At 39.9% G+C, this 27,855-nt stretch overlaps 1 protein-coding gene, 3 long non-coding RNA genes and 1 other non-coding gene across 5 annotated transcripts in view; 3 read left to right on the top strand and 2 right to left on the bottom strand.

The window, feature by feature from the left end:
• The window catches only part of LOC148671272 (uncharacterized), a 170,859-nt gene that overhangs the window by 9,524 nt on the left and 133,480 nt on the right, over positions 1-27,855 (bottom strand). The gene's annotated exons all lie outside the window — the stretch shown is intronic.
• Positions 1,326-3,296, top strand: LOC148671273 (uncharacterized). Its single transcript, XR_015936652.1, has 3 exons — positions 1,326-2,438; positions 2,702-2,728; positions 2,861-3,296. It is a non-coding gene; the product is annotated as an uncharacterized LOC148671273 (long non-coding RNA).
• Positions 4,302-5,097, top strand: LOC148671274 (uncharacterized). The gene is made up of 3 exons (XR_015936653.1): positions 4,302-4,412; positions 4,666-4,775; positions 4,986-5,097. It is a non-coding gene; the product is annotated as an uncharacterized LOC148671274 (long non-coding RNA).
• Positions 7,856-23,569, bottom strand: LOC148671275 (uncharacterized). Its single transcript, XM_088631764.1, has 2 exons — positions 22,880-23,569; positions 7,856-11,225 (listed from the first exon to the last, which is right to left on the bottom strand). Exons 1-2 carry the CDS (start codon positions 23,457-23,459, stop codon positions 9,232-9,234), a joined length of 2,574 nt encoding a protein of 857 aa, XP_088487890.1. The 5' UTR covers positions 23,460-23,569; the 3' UTR covers positions 7,856-9,231.
• trnaa-cgc (transfer RNA alanine (anticodon CGC)) lies at positions 27,029-27,100 on the top strand. The gene has a single exon. It is a non-coding gene; the product is annotated as a tRNA-Ala (tRNA).

The raw sequence follows: 27,855 nt of genomic DNA on the forward strand, positions 1-27,855 counted from the left end.
AGGATTCAAATGACTATGGGTACACTGAAGAAGTTATTACTTCTGAAGAAGAAATCTTGAATGAGGTTGAAAAGTCTGACTCTGATGAATCTGATGTAACTGACCCCAGTTCTGAATCTACTGACCTTGTAGATGAGGCACAGACTGACCCAGCAAGGCCAAATCTATCTACCAAACTTGTAGCTTGGTCTGCAAAGCATGGTTGTAAAAGACAGTGTTTCAATGATTTATTGGAGATATTGAGACGTCCAGGACTCTCCTACACACACCTAATAAAGTGCAAATCAGTGATAAATGCGGTGTTCAGTACTTTGGATTAAAGAAAGGAATCCTGAAAAACAACTTCTAAAACATTCCAAGAAGGCATGCATTCTGTAGACCTGTGTATCAATGTTGATGGAGTTCCTCTCTTCAAATCTACATCTGTGCAATTTTGGCCTATTTTGTGCTCTTTTCACCAATTCCAGCCTTTCATAATGGCATTATTTTGTGGAGGGTCCAAGCCTGAATCAGTTGATGATTATGTGAGTGACTTTTTAGAGGAGTTAAAGTTACTCACCAATAATGGCATTCACTTTGAAGATAGAGTATTTAATGTTACTGTGAAGGCTTTTATATGTGATGCCCCTGCACACTCATATCTGAAATGCTGCAAAGGACACAATTCGTACTTTGGCTGCAAAAGATGCAAAATTAAAGGGAGCTGGGAGGGAAGAGTTGTTTTCACAGGGGAAGAGGCATGTAATGATCATACAGATGAACAATTCAAGAACCTTGAGTACAAGGAACACCAACAAAGACTTTCTCCCTTAGCTGCTGCTGGAATTGGGTGCATAAGCCAATTCTCCCTTGACTACCTGCATCTAGCTTGTCTTGGTGTTGGCAAAAGAATTCTTATTTTCTTAAAGGAAGGACCAGCTAAATGTCGACTGTCTCTCAGGCAGAGGAAAGAAATTTCTGATAATTTGGAAATTCTTAGCGGAAAGATGCCTGGGGAATTTACTAGACAGCCAAGATCCCTCTCAGAGCTTGACAGATGGAAGGTTACAGAGTTCCGCCAGTTCCTTTTGTATACAGGCCCCATTGTGCTTCGTAATGTTGTATCAAAGGAACTATACACCCATTTTCTGACTCGGACGAAAGAAAGAGAAATGCCTATCTCAACTATGCCCAAAAACTGCTTGATACCTTTGTTGACAATGCTCAGCATTTGTATGGACCAACATTTGTTGTATATAATGTGCACAGTTTGAGATATCTACATCAGGATGTGGTACAATTTAATTATCTGTATTCCAATTTGAAAACTTTTTACAGTCCTTGAAGAAACTAGTGCGGAACAGTCATAACCCTATAGCTCAAGTAGTAAAGAGAATGAAGGAGAAGGAAAGAGTTCAGAGCAACTGTGATGCATCTGGTTGACGGATGTATATTTCGTCAAGACAAAAAGACTGTTGTTTCCTGTTGGATAATGAGGACTTTGCATTTGTGAAGGAGAAAAGAGCAGACAGAAGTCTTCTATGTGTTGTTGTACGACAGACTCAGACTTGTAACTTCTTCACTGAACCCTGTGAGTCAAAACTGCTTAATATTGTATATGTTGTTAGTCTGGAGGTGCATGCAAGGGAGAAATTCCTCTCTGTAAAAGAGCTGCACAGAAAAGTAGTGTGTCTCCCATATGGTGCTGGTTATGTCCTTTTCCCTCTTCTACATGGCATAGAACTTTGATTCACACAGGATGCTTCTGTCTGCTCTTTTTTCATGGTTAAGTTTAAATTTTAAAGTTTTTGAGGAATTGCAAGTAGTGAATACCATCTAACTACAAATGTATAAATAAAGCAGAATGTTTATTATTGAATTATGTGTTTCATTGAGTATAATCATTATAAGCAAACACAAGTGTAGTAATCAGCACCGCAATCTGAATTAAGACTCAAAATTAAAATGTGTATGTCTGTTTCAGGTGATGTGGACACGTGCTGTTTGGATAGAGCAGGAGGGGGAGGTTGAGGGACTCCTGCCCTCAAACTGGGTGGATGCCCGAAGAGAGTTTGTGTGGTGGCCGAATGATCCAAAGCAGGCCACAAAACTATACAAAGAGAAGGCCAACCCTAATAAAGATACTTGGGTTACCTTCAAGCTCGTTCAAGTTAAACATACATCAGGTATAGCTTTCTTTGAAAATAAGAGCAAATTCCTGTTAATTATTATAAATTCCGATTGAATATTTACAGTAACTGTCTATGTACATGCATCAGTGCAACAATACCTTTTTCATATTTGATCATATGTAATGTAAATATAATTATTTGTAGACAAGAAATCAGAGTGTGATCACTTTGATTTAACCATCTCTGTTACGGATGCTGAAGACGAGGAGGAGACACCCAATCCAAAACGCAAAAGTAAGAAGCGGGTGTTCTCCGATTACGTTGATGGTATGTAAAAGTAACAATCTCAATAGCTATATTTTTAACCAGTTATTAATATCAACTGATGCCTCATTTAGCTTGTACCTTGTTATTGATTTTTTACAACCCTTTAAAATAAGTCATTTTGAAAGGTGCTCTGTATGAAAATGTTAAAAATCTTATCAGATTTGTTGATCATGGAAATTGCTAAGAATTTTGGTTAGCTTATTCTATGTTAAACTAATTTTCAGTATTATATTGAAATATGATCATTTTCTATTATATTACAGACTTTGATTCTGATGCTGCTACTCCAAGTAAGTCCATTTCTCTGCCTTTAAAGTTCCCAAAATAAAGGAAATAAATTTATTGTAAAAAGTTACAGATCAAGTTGATTAAATAATTTAATTTGATATGAAATATTTTACTGCCATATCTTTTCTGTTTAGAAAAGAAGAAGCCATTGAAGCTGCCAGTGCCACCCCCAAAACTGAGGTTCTCTCCTAGGAAGAGTGTCTCCCAGACCTCACTCAGCTGTTCAAGTACGCTTAAAGGTAGGTTATTGCAATCAAAGTTAAAATGTTTTCTTAATGTCCTTAGAAGATAACCATCATCAATCATATTTAAAGACAAGTTAACACCATTCTTTATGTTATTGAAGCCCAACCATCAAAGGTGAGAACTTCTCCAAGGAAAAAAAACGGTGCTGAGTTCTGGCTTCAACATTCCTGAAGTTATTACTACATTTTTTGCCTACATCTAATAACTCTATGAAATTGAGATGAAATTCACAAGTTAATTTTTTTTTATTACGTCTGAGGTTATGTCACTGTACTTTCCTAAGTCTGGAGAACAGTGTACCATAAGCGAATTATATTCAAAGATTATTGGACTGGTGAACATTTTACGTCCATACTTAAATATTAAATTAATCTGCAATATTATATTAACAGCCCAGGTAGTCCAAACTGGGACCTCACCACGCAAAGTTCGAAGCCCTAAGCAAGTTATAAGACCAAAGTCTTCAACCGAACCCCAGAGTCACCATGCCTCCTCAGTACTTAGTACATTACTTGTATCATATTAATTAAATTATTAAATTTAAGAATAGTTTATGATCCCTCTGCAAATGATAGATTTGTTAAGTATGAGATTATTGTTAACTTTTTAATTTCTAGTATCAAACCAGGATTGGCCAGAAGGCAGAAATGATCCTGGAAGACTGTCAAAAAGTATGTCTTTTTTATTGTATAAAGTAATAAATAAAACTACCCATATTACAGTTTTACACAGAATGTATTTTAATTATGTGTAGGCTCGTATACAATATAAAAATAAGTTGCAAAGGAACAAGTAATAGGTTTATTCCATGCTGAAAAAAAGAAGAAAGAGAACACAACGTTTCGGCCGTGGAGCCTTCTTCAGGTGTGGAAACCTGAAGAAGGCTCCATGGCCGAAACGTTGTGTTCTCTTTCTTCTTTTTTTCAGCATGGAATAAACCTATTACTTGTTCCTTTGCAGCCTACGCATGCTGACGCAGCTACCCACATAAAAATAAGTTGTCTTTTACCACAATGCTACAAACGACACAAACATATTCAACATATCCTATTTCAGATAGGTCATAATTTTATAGCCTACATCTGATTAATGATCCATCTCTGGCATACGTTCATATTTTTAGTTTATAATGTATAATCTTGCTTATCCTTTAATGGCAAAATAAAGTGTTTTCATGTTCTAAAAAGTTACTACAATTTTTTTTTACTTTGAAAAATGGTCACTTTGTATTTATAGACTGAGAAAATACTGCAAAAAAGTGCAGTTAATATGTGAAAATGCGTTTGTTCCATTGAATGTGTAAATGGGTATGTCTGATTAGTTGATTAATGAAGATCTAGTAGCTTCTAATATTATTTCTAATATAATATTATTTCCAGATAAACCAACTTCGGAGAGTAGGTGGCAGTGATGTCAGAGTGTGTTCACAGTCTTGTCAAGGTATTGCTTATTGATTTTTTAAACATGTTTTTACATTACATTTTTACTTTGATCAAGTTAAAATATCCACAGAATTGAGCTTATAGATACCTATGTGTTAACCACTGAATGTGCAAGGTGTAAAACTGCAAAATTGTCTTTTAAAATATAAGGGTTACAGTACTACATTTGATCCTAAATATTTGAGTAAATAAATGTTGAGTGGAAACTCACTTGAAAAAATGTCTAAACTCAGTGAAAATTTGGTTTTCAGACTTATGACAAATGAACTGATGACAGAATTCAACTTCGCTGGCACAAACCAAAAAGATAAACAACAAAAGAGGGGCCTGGGAGACACAAATCTTTATAGAGTAATTAAAGGTACTCATATTCTATGTTGTACTTTCAAACTTTGGGTACTCTTTAATTAGGACAGACTTTATTGCTCAACTGCTATGATGCAAGCCAAATTGTATCCGTTTATTTCAGCTTTGAGCTTAGTAAACCTTAATGGTTCATTTTTGAGATTATACTCAGGAAGATAATAATCATCATTTATTTGAGTAGTAATATTATATAATTTTCTCCTAGCTGCAGTGCCGAAGTCCCACCCTACATCAACAGAAAAAGAAATAAAGGAGCACGCAATGTGTTACTTGAAGAATGCATATGCAAGGCAGGGAGTCAGGAGATCCGGACACTGAAAATAATAGGTTTCTGGTTCTGTTAGGACAATTAGACAGGGTTTGCAAATGGTGGACAAAAATCGTCTTAACTTCCACAGTAATATTTTTTTTTCTTGGAAATATAGAAGTTGTACATTTTAAAATGTATATTTGAATCAAAATGTGGTTTTGAGTTAGTGTGTTAATGTAATTAGTTTGTGTTTGTCATTACTATACTGTATATTGATGTTACCAGAATTTGTAGCTGAAGTTTAAGACTAGTTGTGTTTTTTTTATGATTATTGCCCATATGTTGATTGTTGATTGATTGTATAAATAAATACATATTTTTCAGCTGTGAATGTGTATTTTCACAATACATTTCTAAGCCAAATCATTGGCTTGGTTTACTAGTTTCTACACCTATAAAACCTATCTTTGATGTATAATAGACCTCTACCCATATACGTATAATAGTCCTCTTAAGTTATCTGTATAATAGACCTATAACCATATACGTATAATAGTCTTCTAACCATATATGTATAATAGTCCTCTAAAGTTATCCGGAACTCCAACCATATATGTATATTAGTCCTCTAAATTTATCCGTATACTAGAACTCCAACCATTTATGTATAATGAACATATAATCATAGATGTATAATTGATGTATAATGACAGACGTATATTTAATTCTAGACGAATTGCGGACCACATTTAGACGTCTAAAGTATGCGTTTAATAGACGTATATTATACATCTTTTGCCCACTGGGTCACTCGTATTTAATACAGTCTCATTTTAATAAATTCCCCCGTTTCTCTGTTAAGTCTAGGTTTTACTGCTTGTTTCAATGCGTTTTCATTCTTTACATTTCATTAGTGTGAAAGATGTGACCCTGTACTGGATACAGCACATAGAAACTGGACGGACCTCTGTTCATGACTGAAGACACTCAGGATAAAGAGTTAATTAATTGTAATTAATGTCATGAGCTGTAATGAGTCCCGGTGTCGGAGTAAGTGTAACTGATAACAACACAGACAGTATTATATTAGTGAGAGTAACAGTCAGGAGATCAAATCTCTTTCTAATAAAATGGGACATCACCCGACTAATCAATTTCTGGAAATTTTAAATAGTTTTCTTGAGATTGAAGTAACGGGACACTTTAATCAGAAAGTGTGGCTATAAAAAGTGAAGTTCCGGTTTTTATACTCGTCCAGAGACTCTCCCTGCTCTGACCTCTCCTCCAGGTCGTTTCTAATGTGTCTGTTCTGGCAGGTTTCTGTCTAAAAACATGTTACAGGACTCCCATCTCCTGTGGAGACACATGTAGGGTCGTGTCAGTGCAGAAATCCCACATTGTAAACCAGTTTAAACTGGGACGGGGTACAACCTGGATCAAGACAAGAACTGAGAGATTCATCAATCAGCCTCAGGACTCTCTCCCACTGGTGTCCTTTCCTCTCTCTCTGTGCTGTTTCCTAAAAACCCCTCTAATACCCCATGTACAAAAGAAGACTCGCTCGTCACTCCTGTTCTGTCCTGGTGTCGCAGTAACTGGGACTGAAGCAGACGGAGAGGAGATGCGCACTTCCAGAACTTTCCTTCCCGCTCAGTTCTTCCAGCTGAGCCCCAGACGGACTTTTCCCCTCCTGAGGAAAGAGCATCTTCCCACACAAACAGCCCGTTTCTCTCGGAAACACCAGCAGCCCACAACACACACAGCACAGGGAGCGTTTTTACCAGCTGCACCGCCACACGGACACCAGGACTCCCCTCGTCTGTGTCAGGGAACCTATAGGTAGAATTGGAGGATCCTTATGCGTGACCGGAATCCTACAGAACGCAAAGTAGCAAAGGGACGATCCAAAGACGAAATCCAAAGGCCGGGTCGATAAGGGAGGCAAAGGGTCCGGTAACGAGAGATATCCCAAAACAATCCAAAATAAAAAATCAAGAAGGCGAGGTCAAAACGCAGAGGCAGAAGATTCGTAACAGGAGATCAGTCAAAAGGCTTGGAAACACGCACTGGAGAATACTACAAGAGGCTTCTCAATAGTGAGCGTGGGGATGTGTGTGTGAGGGGAGTTTAAATACTGAAAGGAAAGGGGTGTGATTGGATAATTGGTTAGGGAGTGAGAATTTGAGGAATCTGATGGGTTCAATCAGGGATGAGATTATGAAACAGTGGTTCTGGGAATGCAATGGCGTTTGCGAGGGAGAGTGTGGGGTGTGACAGGGATAGAACGGCGTTTCCGAGGTAGAGTGTGGGGCATGACACCACAGAAATTAAAGTAATATATTATTCTGCTTACTTCTCATGCAGTCTTCTCAAGTCTTTGGAAGGACTATGAATTGGCTTTCCCGCAGATTAAATGAAAAACTTCTCCGTCTCCCTTCACAGCTGCTGACCTGTGCATTACAGTTTAGTTTAAGATAAAACATCTGATAAAACACAAATAAAATGCAAGAAAGGTACATTCCAGATTTTCTCAAAATACTGTAAAACATGGAAGCTATGGAGGTGGAGGTCTGTTGTTCTGTATTGACATGGATTTTAATGGGCTTCTATGAAAATTGGCCATGGTGTGAGTGAGTCCTGTGATGGACTGGTGTCACATTATCTGCGATAGTGCTTTGCACCCACTGCTTGCCAGGATTGTTCCAGTTCCACCACAACCCTGAATTGAGTGGATGGGTATATTAATGTATATTAATCATCTTACATGTTCCTCTTCTTCACTCTATAGGCATCCTCTCATGAGGCACCAGTAAATGTAGGGGTTTTGCGCTTAACTGGGACAATTATTAATTGTAGCAGCAAGTCACAAAAATTATTCTTCTGATGGCTATTAGAAACAACCTTGCAGGATAACTCAAACAACGCACACACGCGGATACTAATACACGACAATACATTTATTAATACAAAAAATGTGCGTAAACATAACAGATCTTATAGTGAGGGTTAGCAGTATACAATAGGTATATATTCAATCACGAAGAGTTACAAACCAAGAGGGACATACATTCCGTAATATCATTCATTTAGACCGTTTTGTAATTGAACTTTGTCACAACTTGTACATTAGATACTCAAAAGCAAGTACATGATTCATAGGAATTAAATTGATATCAACTCAGGTTGAGGTAACAATTGAATTCTCGAGCTGTAATGCAGAATGTGGAATACTCATCCGCTCTGTGGGGATTCAGATCTCCCACGGACGCAAAGAAGCAGTGGCAGGCTGTTGCTGTGTCCAATCGGCGCTCTCTGGCCCGGTGCAAGGCAGTGCTGGTTCGACGTGAGAGAAGGAGGAGGGAGAGATTTCTGCTGCGGTGCGCTGCTGATGCTCTCTGAAGACCTGCTAGTTAGTGTTGGCTGAAACTAGCAGAGTTTGCACGCAGAAAAGTCACAATCTTTAGACAGGAAGAAGACCGGTTCGTTCCCGATGTAGCACGGGTCCTGAATACTGATATTCAGCTGTCCACAGTTCCAACCATAGTTTACTCGTTGATCAGGTGAGCGTTTGCGGTGGGTTCACGAGGCTTGCTGCTGGGCTAACCTCGGGTGGATCCTTTGGTTACACGCTGGCAACCTCCGTTCTCAACTCTTAGAACAAGGGAAAGTCCTGGCACTGGGACACACTGGCCGTTACATGACTGTCTGAGCCGAGTCTGAGGATGTCCAGGAGGAGCTGGAGTTGTACCTGGAGGAACTACGATTGCTCATTGGTTGAAAGATCCATGGGCATTCGAGAATCATTTTGTGACTTACTGCTACAATTAACAATTGTCCCAGTAAATGCACAAACCCCTACAGTTATTGTTGCCTCGTGAGAGGATGCCTACATTTATTGGTGCCCCGTGTGAGGATGAGTAACCATGAACTCTGACCTTGGGGTTGTAAACCACTTGGGATGAGACTCTCCCTTGGAATCTCCCAGACAGTGAGGCACCAAAGATGACCATTTGTTAGGGTGGTTGATGTGTCTCAGCTTAGGGAGTTGTTCCTTATCAGAACACTCTATCAGCTAGAAAAACACCTTAAATGTGAACCAAATGGAATGGCCTCTCTGTATCAAGCACCACTTGAGATGAGGGAGAGAGAGACTGGCAAGGGAGCAGCAAACTTAATTCCTGTATTTTAATAAACCTTGCCACTACAATGGTCTCTCTCCTGTGTGAATGCGCTGGTGGGTTTTTAAGTCACTTGACCGACTAAAACTCTTCCCACACTGACTGCAGCTGAATGGTCTCTCTCCTGTGTGAAAACGCTGGTGGGTTATTAAGCTACTTGACTGACTAAAACTTTTCCCACACTGACTGCAGCTGAATGGTCTCTCTCCTGTGTGAATGCGCTGGTGGGTTTTTAAGTCACTTGACCGACTAAAACTCTTCCCACACTGACTGCAGCTGAATGGTCTCTCTCCAGTGTGAATGCGCTGGTGGGTTATTAAGCTACTTGACTGACTAAAACTTTTCCCACAGTGACTGCAGATGAACGGTCTCTCTCCTGTGTGAATGCGCTGGTGGGATATTAAGCTACTTGACTGACTAAAACTCTTCCCACACTGACTGCAGATGAATGGTCTCTCTCCTGTGTGATTGCGCTGGTGGGATATTAAGTTACCTGAGTGACTAAAACTCTTTCCACACAGACTGCAGCTGAAAGGTCTCTCTCCTGTGTGAATGCGCTGGTGGGTTTTTAAGTGACTTGACTTACTAAAACTCTTCCCACACTGACTGCAGCTGAACGGTCTCTCTCCTGTGTGAATGCGTTGGTGGGTTTTTAAGTGACTTGACTTACTAAAACTCTTCCCACACTGACTGCAGCTAAATGGTCTCTCTCCTGTGTGAATGTGCTGGTGGGTTTTTAAGTCACCTGACCGACTAAAACTCTTCCCACACTGACTACAGCTGAACGGTCTCTCTCCTGTGTGTATGTGCTGATGCCTTTTTAAGTGACTTGACTGACTAAAACACATCCCACACTGACTGCAGCTGAAAGGTCTCTCTCCTGTGTGAATGTGCTGGTGGGTTATTAAGTTACTTGACTGACTAAAACTCTTCCCACACTGACTGCAGCTGAACGGTCTCTCTCCTGTGTGAATGCGCTGGTGGGTTTTTAAGTGGCTTGACTTACTAAAACTCTTCCCACACTGACTGCAGCTGAATGGTCTCTCTCCTGTGTGAAGGTGCTGGTAGGGTTTTGAAATGCTAGACTGATAGAAACGCTGCTCCTCCTTGTGCCATAATGTCAGTTTGTCCACCCCATCTGAGCAAGGCCTTGAGTGATTCTTCCTCATCCTCTGATCGTGCTGGGGTCTCTTATTCTGCAAATGCTCCATGGAATGGTCTTGCTCTGTGTGATGAAACTGAGATTTGTTTTCATCATTATGTCCCTCAGTGTGCTGCTCAGCAGTGTGAATCATCTGGGACTCCATCTCCAGCTCTCTGAGACTTAAAGCATCAAGTTCATTCAGTTGTTCCTCTCTTTGCCCAAGAACAGACATACTCTCCAGTTCATTAAAACTTTCAAGAATTTTCTCAGTAACCAGATTATTAAACCTGTGTGTTAAGTCATCAGATGCTAAGGGATTACATGATTGTTTGAGACTGTGCAATGACAGTCTCTCCACTTGAACAGAACAAGGCCTAATTATCAAGCCCTGTAGGAGCTGCTGTTGCTCCTCCCTGTACTGACTCTCCTCTTGGTGCTGTATCTCAACACTGTTCTCTTCACCAGGTACATCAGTCTGCTGCTCTGCACAGTCAATCAACTGGGGCTCCGTGTCTTGCTCTGTAAGATTAAAGACATCCAGTTCTTCACTGTGCTCTTGTACAGAGACACAGCCCAGTTCATTACAACCTTGTGTAATATTGTTCGAGTCCAGATTATTCATCTTCTCTGTAAAATCATCACATACTAAGAGCCCAGGTGTCTCACTCTCAGGGTCTGTCTTCATCGTGGGCACAGAGTCCAGATCCTTGACACTCTGTCTGCTCTTTGTGTGCTGCTCACTGGATTTCTCTTTCCCTTCTGTGGCAGTGAGCTCTGTCTCCTGCATCATACTGGAGCCCCACTCCTCCTCACTGCGCTGCTGTTCAAGAGGAGTCCTTTCCCCAGCTTCAGAGAGAGTACTGGCCTCTGAGCCTGTAAACACAGGACAAGAAAAGAAGACCTTTATAATAATAATAAAAAAACTATTTTATATAGCACCTTTAAAGGTGGCTTCTCAAAGCGTTTTATAGAATGACAACAACAAAAAATACACAAAATTAGCACGATGAGAATACACAGAGGAGAAAGTAGATGGTGGTACTAAGTACAGTAGGAACAGAGGGGTAAAGAACAGTTAAATAAAGGCTCTTCTGAAGAAGAAGGTTTTGAGTCTGGATTTGAAGGAGTTTAGAGAAGGTGACTCTCCGATATCCTTAGGGAGAGAGTTCCAGAGCTTGGGGGAATAACAGGTGAAGGCCATGTCACCTATACAATGTAGACGGGCTTGGGGGACAGTAAGGAGACCAGAATTAGAAGAGCGAAGGTTGTGAGGTAGGGAGTAGGGTGATAACTCAGACAGGTACCGAGCCATGGAGAGCCTTATAGGTGAGCAGGAGGACTGTTAAGTCGACAGGAAACTTGACAGGAAGCCAGTGCAAGGACTCCAGGATAGGAGTAATGTGAACACTTGCACTAGACCTGGTCAGGATTCTGGCTGCCGGATTGTGGACATACTGGAGTTTGTTCAATGGGGATTTTGAAACCCCAGAGAGTAGAGCATTACATTAGTCGATTCAAGATTAGACAACACTTTTCAGCCACAGTTAGTGATAACATAGGGTGTAGTCGAGGAATATTTCTGAAGTGAATGAAAGATGTTTTGACAACATTCTGCACATGTGGGTCGAACGTCAAATATCATCCCCAAGTTTTTCAATTTAGACTGAAGCTGAAGTACAAGACCATCTACAGATAGGGTTTCACACTGATTTTACAAAGTTGATGGGTGGTGCCAATAAGCATGGCTTCAGTCTTGTCACAGTTAAGATGAAGGACATTTTGAGTCATCCAAGTTCTTATGTCAGAGATGCAATTAGAATAGAGACAGCCACATCTGCATTGGGACTGGTATGGATGTATATACGAGTAACAATAGCATAGTAATGATAGCTGAGGCAATGTGATCTTAAAAGCTTCAAGCTAAAGCTGTAAGCTTAACGCTACACAAACACAAGTCTAGTATACTCGCAATCAATTTGGGTTGTTTAAGCATAGAGGAATAAGAGGGTTTAAGGGGGTTTCTGATAATAAATAATTTTAGATATACAAGCTTTGTCAGAAACCTAACTACCATGTAAAAAGTAAGACTACAGAAATAATAATAATACATTTACATAATACAGACACACTGACTGCACACTACAGTACATTTACACTACACTGAGAGTGAGGGATTCATACGATATCCTTAGGGAGAGAGTTCCAGAGCTTGGGGGAATAACAGGTGAAGGCCATGTCACCTATACAATGTAGACGGGCTTGGGGGACAGTAAGGAGACCAGAATTAGAAGAGCGAAGGTTGTGAGGTAGGGAGTAGGGTGATAACTCAGACAGGTACCGAGCCATGGAGAGCCTTATAGGTGAGCAGGAGGACTGTTAAGTCGACAGGAAACTTGACAGGAAGCCAGTGCAAGGACTCCAGGATAGGAGTAATGTGAACACTTGCACTAGACCTGGTCAGGATTCTGGCTGCCGGATTGTGGACATACTGGAGTTTGTTCAATGGGGATTTTGAAACCCCAGAGAGTAGAGCATTACATTAGTCGATTCAAGATTAGACAACACTTTTCAGCCACAGTTAGTGATAACATAGGGTGTAGTCGAGGAATATTTCTGAAGTGAATGAAAGATGTTTTGACAACATTCTGCACATGTGGGTCGAACGTCAAATATCATCCCCAAGTTTTTCAATTTAGACTGAAGCTGAAGTACAAGACCATCTACAGATAGGGTTTCACACTGATTTTACAAAGTTGATGGGTGGTGCCAATAAGCATGGCTTCAGTCTTGTCACAGTTAAGATGAAGGACATTTTGAGTCATCCAAGTTCTTATGTCAGAGATGCAATTAGAATAGAGACAGCCACATCTGCATTGGGACTGGTATGGATGTATATACGAGTAACAATAGCATAGTAATGATAGCTGAGGCAATGTGATCTTAAAAGCTTCAAGCTAAAGCTGTAAGCTTAACGCTACACAAACACAAGTCTAGTATACTCGCAATCAATTTGGGTTGTTTAAGCATAGAGGAATAAGAGGGTTTAAGGGGGTTTCTGATAATAAATAATTTTAGATATACAAGCTTTGTCAGAAACCTAACTACCATGTAAAAAGAAGACTACAGAAATAATAATAATACATTTACATAATACAGACACACTGACTGCACACTACAGTACATTTACACTACACTGAGAGTGAGGGATTCATACAGACAAACTGACTGGACACTCCAGTACATAAACACTGCACTGAGAGAGAGGGGGGTTCATACAGACACACTGACTGGACACTCCAGTACATTAACACTGCACTGAGCGAGTGGGGGGGGGGTTCATACAGACACACTGACTGGACACTCCAGTACATGAACACTGCACTGAGAGAGAGAGGGGTTCATACAGACACACTGACTGGACACTCCAGTACATTAACACTGCACTGAGAGAGAGGGGTTAATACAGACACATTGACTGGACACTCCAGTACATGAACACTGCACTGAGAGAGAGGGGGGTTCATACAGACACACTGACTGGACACTCCAGCACATGAACAATGCACTGAGAGAGAGGGGGTTCATACAGACACACTGACCAAACGCTACAGTACATTATCACTGCACTGAGAGAGTGGGGTTAATTGGCTCCGTGAAGTTGGCCCCTCTACAAACAGCACAAATGATTAAACTCACGTCATTCGTTAGTGTTACGTTTGTGCCGTTAAAAGTAGCATTTGTGCTGCTTTCAATTCCGAGATATAGAGCCTTGTTTTTTCGGGGTCGTGACATCACTCAGCCCCCCTATAAGATCGTAGCGGAACCAGACTGGTCTCATTCGTTAGTGCTGCCTTTGTCCTGGTTTGTGCCGTTGAAAGTAACTTCCCAGCTACTTTCGTTCCTTAGATATAACATCTTCTTTTTCAGGGGGTGACGTCACTCAGCCCCCCTACAACGTTGTAGGGGAACCGGACCGGTCTCAATCGTTAGTGCTGTGTTTGTGCCGCTTTCGTTCCCGAGATATAGTGCTTTGTTTTTCCGGTGATCACATGACCATGCACGGTGACTTGGACCTCCAGTAACACCGTCTGCCGAGTTCAAGCACTCTGTTACCAGCACGAGAGTAACAATTCTGCAACTCTGTTCCTCTGTTCCTCTGTTTGCCCAGGTGAGGGTACGGATTTTGCATTTAATATCATTATCTTCTATGCGTTTGTGTGAACAGGAAAATTAAAATTGTCTCCAATATCATACCCATATCAGAAGAGTTGCAGACATTAGCAAAATTGTATATTCTTACAAAGAGGCTTTAACGAACAAGTCTTAATACCTCGTAGCGGTGACCTTTTTTAAAAATCATAAGAAGTAATCAGTTTCGCATTGTCTCCTTCTTAAATAAACAGGCATCAAGGGACGTGTGAACATTCGACCTGTCTGTCGAGCCACGTATTTAAAAAGACTTGAATTTGCAACTTTCTGAACCACTGTTGCTCTTTTTTATGCAAAGCACATTCGCCAACGTGAAAAGGAACCAGGACTTCAGGACTTTTATTTTTAAGGGGCACTATGTACAAAGTTTACACAAGTTCATAACACATCCGAGAAACAAGAGTCTATCATCTCACACATGAACACCGTGGCAATATTGGAAAATATTTATTTTCATAGAACAGAAGTGAACATATATCTAGGTTCTTTGAAAAATTGGCATTATCCACATGTTTGTATTAACAAGGGTCTTATACGCAAACATGAAACGATTAGCTCAGTCCTTTTATCTGTATTTCTGGTCAGTCCTTGGTGTAGAAAACAGCATGAGGGCACACCTTGAGCTCTGAATACACAGATATGACTGTCTATAAGGACGTTTACAGGTACCAACACACTCGGTACTTAAATTACTGGATGTGATGAAAACAATGAATGCAATTTGTTTTCCGACTCTGTCTGGTCGGGTGGGGGTGGATGTTTTACATTTTAATATAGTGCCTTCTTTTTCTGGCCGTGACGTCACTCTGTGCCGTCGGCACCATACAAAAACCACAAGTTCAAGACCACCAGATCTTTCAATTGTGATCTCTTGATCAGCTGACCCCAGCCTTTGCAGTTGATGTTTGATTTATTATCTGCATCTCTGGCGAAGACCTCTTCTTCCAAATCGTAAGTTTCTTTACAAACTAGAAATGCTATACTGTAATTATGATGCTACGTTGACGTCCCCACAAATTTATTTTAAAGTAAAGATATTTGAGAAACTTATTTTGTTTTATATCATGGGGAATACCACAAAAAATTAGTAAGCTTTATTTGTTGTTATCATGATATTTCTACACATGCAAGTGAAACCTGAAATGACTTGTCACACTTCTGAATTTAAATTATAATGTTTTGTTTCTGTACATGTTACAAGGAGAATTGAACCCCAAAAAATCTCTGACATGTTACAAATTGCGGATGTGAAAGCTGAAATGATTAAGTGGTGAATGCAATGCTTTAAAAACATATTATAAACAAAAGAAGTGGTGATGGGCCTTGGTATTGCAGTTAAAGTGAGTAGGTGGGTCTAAAAAATATTAATTTATCAATTTCTATCTACATATACAGAAACATTTTGATGTGCACTTAAACTGTAACCCATAACAATGTAAAAAACTTAGTTATATTTTCATTTACACAGTGGAGGGAAGTCCCCATTATCTGTAGGGCACTTTCACTGGGGTTTCCAGAGAAGCACTTGTAGCGGTGAGGCTTATTAATAAGGCAGAATTAAGTGTTTCTGTGCTTTCCCAAATTAGGCCTCATCAAACTATTCATGCAGGCTGATTTAAAGATGTTTTCTTTTGATAAGGGACAGATCCCAAAGGGGGATGCACTTAGCTAAGCCTGGCTATCATGATCAATGGTCATCCATTGGCGTCTATCTGTCTAGGGAGTGCCAGATGGACATCTGGACTGCATTCCTAAGTGTCAGGAGTAAGTGACTCATATCTCACCTTGATCAACCAATCAGGGACTGGTAGGGCTGAGTAACCCACGTGGGACTCTGATGCCCATGGAACTTTCAGCCAATGAATGAGCTGAAGTTCCTCCAGGTAAAAACAGGCAACACAGAGGGCCAGAGTGGAATTCTGTGGACTTTTCTAAAGGGAATTCAAAGGAGAATTCCAGGGCAGGATGGCCCAGGAGCAGAAGGCTCCCAAGGGCAGGACATTCTCGCAGCGCGCCTCCTGACCATCCTGCGACCCAGCCCGGACAACCACGGAATGGCCAGTGTGTCCGAGTGCCAGAAGTTTCCTTTGTCTAAGAGTCTAGAGCGGAGGTTGCCAGAAAGTAACCAGAGGATCCACCTGAGGTTAGCATCAGCAGCAAGCCTCATGAACAGGTCGGAACTGTGGACACCTGAATCACTATTCAGAACTAGCTCTTCATCAGGAACGAACCGGTCCTCTTCCTGACTTGCTGGGACCCACAGTCATCTTTTCTCCTGTGCGCAAACTTTGCTAGTTAAAGCCAACACTAACTAGCCGGTCAGGGAGCATCAGCAGCACACCGTCACAAGCCGCACAGCACAGCCTGGCACCGAGCCAGAGAGCGCGAATTGGACAGCAACAGCCTGAAACTGTTTCTTTGTGCCCGCAGGAGATCTGAATCCCCAGAGATTGGATGAGTATTCAACTTCACTGCATTACAGCTCGATAATTCAATTGTTATCCCAACCAGTTGATATCAATTTAATTCCTAAGAGTTATGTACTTGTTTTGAGTATCTAATGTAGAAGTTATAACCAAGTTCATTTACGAAACGGTCTAAATGAATGATATACTGAACGTATGTCCTCTTGATATATGTAACTCTTTGTAACTGACTGAATATATACCTTTTGTATTCTGATAACCCTCTTGATAAGATCTGTTAGGTTTATATGCATATTCTATGTATTAATAAATGTATCCTCATGTATTAGTACCTGTGTGTGTGCGTTGTTTGAGTTATACCGCACGGTTGGATTCTAAAGCCATCAAAAGAATACATTTTGTGATTTACTGCTACAATTAATAATTGTCCCAGTAAATGCCCAAACCCTATAGAACTGGTGCCTTCAGAGAGCACACTACACACTATATAACTGAAAGGATATTATTAATTATTAAGCCAGGTTTGGTGAAATTCATTTTTTGTTACATTTTTGAGTGTTAATCAGACTTCTCTATACTTTGCATTAAACATTTCTCATAATACCCGGGCCATGGGTCTAGCTTGGGATTCAGCCATCACATGAACGCTTATAGCTGTTGCCTTTCTATTGTTCCATTACCTGTAGAGAGGGGTTTATAATGTACGTTGAAGTACCTGCCTCTTTGAAGTTCTGAGCATCTTTGGGAATGTTTGCACGGTTTACATTGATTGTATCATGTCCCAGAAGCAACAGGCATGAAACTGGTGATTCCACTATTGTAGTAAATGTAGTAGAGTTAACCATTTGACAATAGATTAAGGTCTGCCTTCACAGAGCATAGAACAGGATAAAATGAGTTTTGTGTGAGCTTTATTAAGTTATACCCTCACACAACAGAGTATATTAAGGAAGAACAGAGTTGGTATAAAATTACATCATCTGGTGTGTTACACTGTTACCACACTTAAGAGACCAAGTAAATGTACTGGATTAAAGCTCTGCATTGTTCATTGTTATTCTGACATTGTTAAACACTTTACACATTGTTTGGTTACGAAAGTCGATGTGAGGATGTGAGGACAGGATTTGTTTTTTTGTATTTTAAACAATGTATGTTGTTGCACCATAGTACTCATTCTACATATTTGCCCTTCATTCCAGGATTCATCACCTACAGGCACTGCTAGGAGGGTAGGAACTTAACAGTACTAACATTCAGGCTGTGCTGCCAGACATAACCTGACAAAAGTATATTCCCAAGTGCTGCAGGGCTGCAAAGGTAACAAAGAATCAACGTATACATGCATAACAGAGTAACTGCAAACTATAAAATCACACATAAAACATCACACTTAGACCAAAAAAAAAGAAAGATACAATGCTTTTTCTTCTGAAGAAGTTCTAGAAGAAATAGGTGAAGCAGGGGACCAAGAGCCAAGCTGGACCCTTGATGCATGCCCGACAGCATTGAAAGACTGGGTAACAGAAATCTGTGAAGTTGCTTGCTGTGGACAGTGGTGATAGACATAACCTGCATTTCCTACCGGAGATTGTTCCTCATCTCACTAGGCTTGCTTGATATCTCCCACTCTGGACTGGCTTAATGGTTCCACTTTTCAAAAGTGTGAACATCACTGCAAGCTCAGCCAGTGTGGAGGTGGATTTCAAAATCCTAAAACAATCAGTGCTGAAGCATGAGTTGACAGGTTCCTTATGAAGCACCCAGCACCCATAGAAGGTATGAGAATATCAATGGGTGTTCATGGTGTTTACCAGCAGTGTGAGAGGGCCATTATCAGTGCTACCACATCCAGCTCTCTAGAACAGCAGAGCGGAACACTTGTTATGAGTTCTGAAAAACAAACAGAGCTCAAAAGAACTGGTGTATACATAAAATCTGAGTTGTTTGGAAAACTTGAGAGGGCTTGCTGCACCACCTAAAAAACGGAAACCATCTTTTTATCTTGTGCCTCATTCTGAGTGGTTACACATAGATTATTCTGTTCCTGTGAAAAAAGCTGTAGTGGCTCTGGTGAGGAACTGAAGCAGCAGAGACCTGCCCCCAGTAAAGGTGAGTGGAGACACTGTGAGTGTACTGAACACTTGTGCCTTTGATGTCAGTGCCTATGCAGTGCCTATTGTGATAGCAGGACTTCTAGCAGCTATGTTAATCAGGCTGTAGATAGCATCTACAACTGGTGAAACATTTGGCACAGAAAGGTGTGCACAAAGATGTTTATGTTCTAAGAGCTAAAATTTTGAGGGACATTTTTGGTGCAACGAAAATAGTCAGGGCTACAACAAGTGAGGGCTGAATGTAACATTTCAGAAATCATAGCAAAAATGTTCTTAACAGTGCCTAGTGTGGTAGCACTGAGTCGGCGCTCATCACCAAGTGTCTCCTCCATTGTGGAGTCACGCAATATCCCATTTGATTCTGTAGATTTGAATACGCTGAGAGCAAGAGGAGTAACAGGGCTATAGGAGGCTGTACAGAAACAAATTAAATTAAGCCAATCCAAATGTCTCTCTCAAATTGGTGACATGGGAGATTGGCTGAGTCATGAAGAAAACACTGTCCAGTCTCAAAATATCTTTGAGAGTCAACTTTCAGATTTTCCACATAACCTGGAATTAAATGGGAAGACCTTCAAATTAAGAGGTGTCACTGCGTTCTGCCAACCTGCCAGCAAACATGTCCTGGGTCATTACATTGCATACTGCAAAAGACATGACTTCATCTGGGATAAATTTGATGATCTAACAAAGACAATCAAATCTGTGTCTTCAGTGGTCAAGGTGTGCCCTCACGCTGTATTCTATACCAAGGTCTGACCAGAAACACAGATAAAAATCTTCACATATCCCTTGATGCCTATGTTTACTTAAGAAGGAGACAATACGAAACTGATTACTGCTTCAGATTTTTAAAAATGACAATGCTATGAGGTATTAAGACTTGTTCATTAAAGCCTCTTTGTAAGAACATACAATTGTTTGCTAATGTTCGCTTTTTAAGGCTACACTTGAAACTCTTCTGATACGGGTATGATATTGGAGACAAATGTAATTTTCCTATTCACACAAACACATAGAAGATAATGATATTAAATGCAAAATCCACCGCCGCCCCCTACCTGGGCAAACAGAGGAACAGAGTTGCAGAATTGTTACTCTTGCGCCGGTAACAGAGCGCTTGAACTCGGCAGACGGGGTTACTGGAGGTCAAAGTCACCATGCATGGTCACGTGATCAACGGAAAAACAAGGCGCTATATCTCGGGAACGAAAGCAGCAAAAACGCTACTTTCAACGGCACAAACCAGCACAATCCCAGCACTAACAAATGAGGTGAGTTTCATTGTTTGTGCTGTCTGTAGGGGGGGCAAATTCACTGAGCTTACTATTGGAATGAAGAATCTCCATCTGCTTGTTTGTTTAAGTGTTTAGAGAAAATTCCCACGACACTACTCAAAACTTTGCCCCTCTACTGAGCATATACTTTATTTTCCCAATAAAGGAAACAGAGCAAATAAAATAATTACCATTTAATAACATGCAATACCAGATGCAATCTCTTACCATCTTAAGAGCAAGAGTTCACATGATAGTAAATCAAAACCTGATAGTTTCCACAAAAAAGGGTCTCTTGCGAGATAAATATTCAAGAAGCTGCTACAAATTATCATCTGGTACCTATTTTTCTATGTATATCACCATTCTCTCTTGTGTGTTAGACTTTCAGCAAGGAAAAGTATTTTTTGTATGATCCAGAACCTTGAATTGCAACAGAAAATAGTTTTATATATATACTATGTAGCAAGATCTCTCAGTAACAAAATCAAAACCACAATAATTATTATAAGAAGGAGACATATTCTCCTGGTTCTGTGGCTGAACTATATATACATACAACAAAGAATATGCAAAATCTTTGTTTTAATCTGAAATTTTTTATACAAATGTATATAATGCAATCACTTTTTCACACAGGGCCATGTAGGTTTGGATTTTTTTCCCCTTAATAATAAAAACCTTCATTTAAAAACTGCATTTTGTGTTTACTTGTGCTATCTTTGTCTAATATTTCAATTTGTTTGATGATCTGAAACATTTCAGTGTGACAAACATGCAAAAAAATAAGAAATCAGGAAGGGGGCAAACACTTTTTCACACCACTGTACATATCACAACCTGTTAAATATTCACTTTAAATGCATGAGCTCTTAAGCCCTATCTGGTAGTGAGGATGAATCAATGCAGTGATTGAGTGCATGTGGACAGAATTTCTTAAATATGTTTTTTATCCTTTCTCCATTCGCAGGCTGATGAACTTGAATCTCACCGCGTCTATCCCTGAACCAAAAGGGAGTGACGCGTTGTGTTCATTGTGTTCGTTGTGTTCATTCGTGTTGAGCAGACTCGACTCCAAACAGGCAAAGTAAAGAAGGGAAAACATGGTGATACCGCCCTGTTTATCCGCGGCTTTGTGTTACTTAAGACATTTCAACTCGACTATCCCAGTACACAAATGACAGTAGGAGGAAAATCATTCATTCGCTTTCTTTCAATGCAAACTAGGCTGAACCTCAAAGCTTTGGACTATTGAATATGTCTACTATTAAATATTCCATCTACAAAATATACTGCAGGTTAACCAATATTATATTCACCAAAATGGGGTGGCGAAATCAAATCTGTACGTCAAAAAATTGTACCTAGAACACAAACAGGATGAATCTGAAAGTAATACATAATCTACAGATGTAAATAATACATACAGCATGAAAACCTAAAGTAGTTCACGTAGGGAGCTGCATCAGTATGCGTAGGCTGCAAAGGAACAAGTAGAGGTATATTCCTGTGCTGAAAAGAGAAGAAAAGAAACAACATTTCGGCTGTGGAGCCTTCTTCAGGCGTCAAAACCTTCTTCCACAGCTGAAATGTTGTTTCTTGTCTTTCCAGCAGGGAATAAACCTTTACTTGTTCCTGAACCGAAGGTAGTCGAATTTATGTAATTTTGTTTTACATAAAATATGCAAGTTTTAAAACCGCAAAAAAATAATATTTTACTTTCCAATTGTGGGGGAAAAGCAAGCGCTGTCTTGACATTAGTGGTTCTATAATAATTAAGCCTGCTTTACTACACCAGCTACATCACTTCTTCGTTGGGTATTCCTCAGACTATACTCAGAAGACGGCAAAACAGAGCACAAAGCAACTCATCGTAGCAATTAACAGGGTCTAGGAGGAGAATCTGACCGAACAAAGTTGTAATAATTTTCGTAAGACTCTTTTGTGCTCTCCAGAAGATTGAAAAGGGCAGCGGAGGACAGTCGGGGATGTAATTTCGCAAAAACTTTTGTTCTGTCTAAATTGCCAGTATTTAACACTGCACTGAGAGAGAGGGGTTCATACAGACACACTGACTGGACACTCCAGTATATTAACACTGCACTGAGAGAGAGGGTTTAATACAGACACACTGGCTGACTGGACACTGCTGTACAATGCAGTACATTAACACTGCACAGAAGAGATAGTTACCGCCACGTCGATAAATAATCTGCCCACAAACATATTTCCAAGACTCCAAAGTCTCCTAAATTGGCTTTCACATGGAAGTGTATCAATTGACGACATATTTCTGTCCACATTTAAACAACAGCAATAACATTAATGAGAATATAACCAGACCACAACTAGTTTAGTTCGCAGAAAAGAATCCCTCGGCAACATCACAAACCTTTCCTACTTCGCTCTGCATCTCTCCACTACAGTTTCAACAGTGAGGAAGTTAAAAACACCGTTTTTAAACACAAACGTTACTAATTAAAAGTCACTGCACTTACCCGACGGCTCCGTTTCTTCATTTGTTTCTGCAGTGATTTCACAGGGAGGCATGAGTCCAACATGATCTGTCCCTCCCTGATCTCCTCCTGCTCCCGACTCCTTCTTCCACAGCTGCAGTCGCACTTTAAAGGTCTCGTTTTCCTTCATTCGCGTTATTTCTGTCCCGAAACTGTCCTCCACACACTGTGTGATATTAATCACGGCCCGACTCACCAGGATCTGGGAGACGCTGTGGAGTTTGTCTTGAAACGAGACCTGGGAGTCAGACATCGTGTTTCGGAAAACTTCTGAAACTTCAGACACGAACGATTTGAGCAAAACCCCCATGAAACAGTGAAGCTCGTTTTCCTGCTTCATTTGCGCAATTTCGGCCCCGAAAACATTGTCGACAGACGTGATTTTAATCACGACCCGTCTCGCCAGAACCTGGGAGATCCGGCGGAGTTTTTGTTCAATCGACTTCTCGGAATCATCTGTCCGGTTTCGGAAAACTTCCGAAACTTCGTGCACGATCGATTTAAGAACAATCTCCATGAAAGAGTGCGCCTCAGTTTCCAGATTAAGCAACAGATTCTCCATTTTTTTCCAAAGTCGATCTGAAAAACAAACAATTCCTGCAGCTGCAGTGGCTGTAAACACGTGGGTTTGAACACAGAAAGCGAAACGTGGTCAAACAGAGGACTTCCGGGTTATCAGATGAACTTCCTTAGTGACCGTTGCTATGAACCACATAAATATTAGTCGAATAATAATAATCTTAAAAAAATAGTCCAGAATAGATGTTTGTGTTATATTATAGTGTAACGTATACGACCGACATTTTTATTTTATTTTTATTAAATGTGTAAATAATTTACAAATACAACTACAGGAGCAAAAAATGGATACAAGAAAAAAAACACGAACAAAAAAAATTAACTGCCAGAGGTAACGAAGTAAATTATATTTTTTACATATATCAAATGTTTTCCTTGCTTTATTTGATTGATTTTTATAGAATTTAAATAATATTTCAACTCCATCTGAAAAGTACTAAAAATGGGAGTATTATTGGACCATTTTGATTTTATGAATGTGAAATGTACTAAGAATGACTAATAAATTTGCTATAAATAAATGCTTTTTTAAAAAAGTTATCTTACACAGTACAATATCAAAGTCCTTAAACCTAAAAAAACACCTTTAAATGCCTACAAACAAAATTCTGCAAGTCCGTCCAAAACAACTTCACAAACACACACCTTACAACTAAATGTACCAAAGGTTCCCTTTCAGCCCGACAAAAAATGCACAAATCATCCTGCTCATGCTTAAATAAGTACTTTAGAGAGTACTTATTTAACTGGATAAAACCTATGAACAATTTTAAATGATATGTTTTTAACTTTATTTGTAATACAATATCCAACAGGAGTTGTCCAAACTAACTTCCAATTTATATTTTCAAATGGTGCAATCCAAAAAGATCAACTTGACGCACATGCCTTTCCTGTATAAAGTAAAAATCATCTCTCATTTTTTTACAAAACAAATCGCTTTTCTTTTTGCAACATTTCGAATACCGTTAATTTAATAGAAACATCTACCTTAATTTCTTTTTTATTCCGCACATCTGCAGTCACTGTTTACATGTCTGCATTGTTTACTTGTACGTTGTCTACTGTTTGTACAGTATATTGTCTTGATGCATTGTCTGTACTTTGTGTAAAGTATCTATATCTATGCTCTCGCAGTCTCCTTCCTCACCGCTCCTGCTCGCTTGACACTCAGTCTCTATGCCTGGGCTCGTTGAATCTCTGTCCAAGTCTTTTGGATCTTAATGACTATATGAACAAAAATAATTTCAGGTTTACAAATTTGACACCTAATCAATTCAGAGTGCACATGTTTCTTGTTACAGAGGGGAAAAAATGCACATGAAATTTCTCATGCTCACCTATAAGGCTCTGCATGGCTTGGCACCTCATTACCTGTCTGAACTATTATCGCCCTACTCCCCACCTCGCAACCTTCTCTCTTCTAATTCTGCTCTCCTAACTGTTCCCCAAGCCCATCTACATTCTGTGGGTGACAGGGCCTTCTCCTGTTCTGCCCCCAAGCCCTGGAACTCTCTCCCCAAGGATATCACAGAGTCACCTTCTCTAAACTACTTCAAATCCAGACTCAAAACCCTCTTCTTCAGAAAAGCCTTTACTGAACTGGTTCCATTCTTCACCCCTCTGCTTTTCTTAGTACCACCATCCACGGTCTCCTCTATATATTGTAATTGTGTTTTATCTTGTGTATTTTTATTTATTGTTGTTGTCATTCTGTAAAGAGCTTTGAGAAGCCACCTTTTAAGGCGCTATCCCCATGTACCCCATGTATTAAGAAGACCCCCCTATTCCAGTATATTACCTGTAGTGTTATATTCAAAAAATCATAAAAAAATAAAGAACACTTTCACAACCCAAAGCAAGGTTGTATGAGGTGAGGGGGGCTGTCTGCTGTGTAAAACACTTTGTTGTAGCATTGTGAATGTTGTGCTTCAAATGCTATTGAGTCATGAAGAGGACCTCCCTATCCCAGTGTATTGCGTGTCTAATAGGTGCCGTATTGAAAAAATCATAACAAAAACTGAAAGAGGTTTCACAACCCAAAGCAAGGCTGGGAGAGGTCAGAGGACCTGCTTAGTGTGTAAAACACTTACTTGCAGCATTGTGGGTGCTGTGGTTTAAATGCTATTGGCTTGTGAACAGCATCCCCCTATCCTAGTGCACAGTGCCACATTCAATAAAACCATGAGAAAAAGAGATTCACAACCCAAAGCTCTGCCAGTCTTCTGTGTAAACAATCATGGACATCATGATTTGAACATCATGGGTGCTGTTTTTAAAAAGCTGTTGAGTAAAGAATAGGAATTGTCCTGCAGAATGAAAACAGGAAATAAAGAAAGGGTTTCAGAAATAAAACAAAGCTTTATTCCCATGCTGACAGTCTGGGTAATTGGAAACTGCTGTTCTGCTTCCTATGGTCATATATGGGTTTTTCGCATGAAACTCTATTGAGCAGTATTTCTGCGTTGTGAACGTATGTACAGTATGTATACAGCGGTCCCCCAGTGTTCCAGATGGTGCGTAATTGCGCATCAATCAAAACCCCGAGTGCCAGAAAAGGATAATTAGCTCACTGATATCTTTATGGAGGGGTTGTGAAAATTTTCAAAGTCGTGGTCTTTAAAATGCATTTGGTTTGAAGGCATTCTGTGTTATATGATATGTGATATGGCACAAGAATATTCGTGCGTGGGATAAAAAGACAAACTGAAGGCTGTGAGAACATTCACAATGTACTTTATACACAGAGCAATTGTATATACAAAGCAATTGTTTCATAAAAACGCTACAGGCATGCCAAAATCGTTTTCGAACTTCAAGCTAACTTTACCCCGGTCAAAGTGATGAAGACACAGACATTTAATGAAAACGAATTTGATTCACTCAAGGCTCTGCTCTTTTGTTGTGATGTCATTTTAATTAATGTTAGCTGTGATTAGGTGTCGTTTTTGTCTCTTTTAACTTAAGAGTTAAAGAGTTTAAGAGTCTGCTCCTTTCTTCCTGGTATAGAAATAACATGTTCCATGTTTACAACCACCACTATAAATTATTTGTTCAGCTCTAACACCTGTCTGCGTTGACAAGGCATCTCAAAATGACATATTAAATTAGAACACGATCCTTTTGGTTACCATTCCTGTGGTTGGAGCGTTGTTTCACCCTTTTTCGTTCTTCTACAATATTTACAGACAGGGCTTTATCACTGGAGTTGTACAGAAGAAGTGTGCATCGGTCCATGAAAATCATCAGTACTGCTGTTGTTCTATGCATAGTTTAACCGAGAGCACTTAAAAGATGCAAAAAGCTTTCAAAGAAAACAGAATTAAAAGACAGCAGAGTAAGGAGGTAAAAAAGCACTCCCCCGTCGAGGAATTAACCACTGTCGCCCGTGTGACTGGATATAAAAATAACTGATTCGTTTTTGCCCAGTCTCTGGAAGCTTCAATGCGATTATTTTTCCTTCCTTATTTCTTCATTCCCATGAATTTACTGTGTAGTATAGGAAACACGAAAGTGGGAAATTGCAGGCATTTTCCATGAGCACACGCTTCTGGGGATGTAGCTCAGTGGTAGAGCGCATGCTTCGCATGTATGAGGTCCCGGGTTCAATCCCTGGCATCTCCACGTGCTTTATATTATTGTGCTCACATCGCAATCTTCTGTTGAGTGAGAACTCTTTGTCGGTGTTCATAGAGAGCCAGGTTTACACAATTAATTCAGTCACACATGAAGTGCTACAGTGTTGCTCTGCTGTTTTAGATGTACCTCCAAAGCATTTAGTTCTGTTAACTACAACAAATGATTTGAACTAATTTAACGTCATATTCAGGAACTCCAGAGAACGTCTCCACACTTGTCGTGGCTGTTGAAGAAATCACCTGTTAAATCTCACCCGGGATTTCCTGAGAGATCATTCAGCGAGCGAGTCCTCCCTCTGGACTCTGCACTAAACTGAAAGCTGTTCGAATTCCTCACTCCGTGTCCTGTACTGTTACAGGTGCTCTCGTGTAGATGTGGAGCACACCGACAAGAACACCTTGAACTTTTTCCATAAGTGAAGGAAAATTCAAAAGAGCATGAAAAGTATGGATCATATAAAACATCCATGGTACAACTCAAGAAAAAACTGAAGGACTAAACAATGACTTTTGATGATTACAAGAGATTCAAGAAACACAACCGTCCGCACACGGGCTTGGATCCTGAACGCTTAAGTTAAGACAAAGCGAAGGATATGAACTGTAAACTCTCTTCATGTTTTATAGTTTATGAAATAAAATAATGTTCTACTTTCTTAATAATTTCTTATTGTTGATAGGTGATTTATTGAATTTTAACAAAATCACAATTTACACAAATTACAAACATTTTGGGTTAAA

The sequence above is a fragment of the Lepisosteus platostomus genome, chromosome 5, assembly GCF_059453375.1.
Source record: "Lepisosteus platostomus isolate fLepPlt1 chromosome 5, fLepPlt1.hap1, whole genome shotgun sequence".
NCBI lineage: Eukaryota > Metazoa > Chordata > Actinopteri > Semionotiformes > Lepisosteidae > Lepisosteus > Lepisosteus platostomus.

Bases quoted from the DNA above. Each gene is read 5' to 3' on its own strand.
- LOC148671275 (XM_088631764.1), bottom strand. From the start codon at position 23,459: ATGGAGAATCTGTTGCTTAATCTGGAAACTGAGGCGCACTCTTTCATG. The intron at 11,226-22,879 runs GTAAGTGCAGTG...CTGTGTTTACAG, and splicing joins TGAAGAAACGGAGCCGTCGG to GCTCAGAGGCCAGTACTCTC.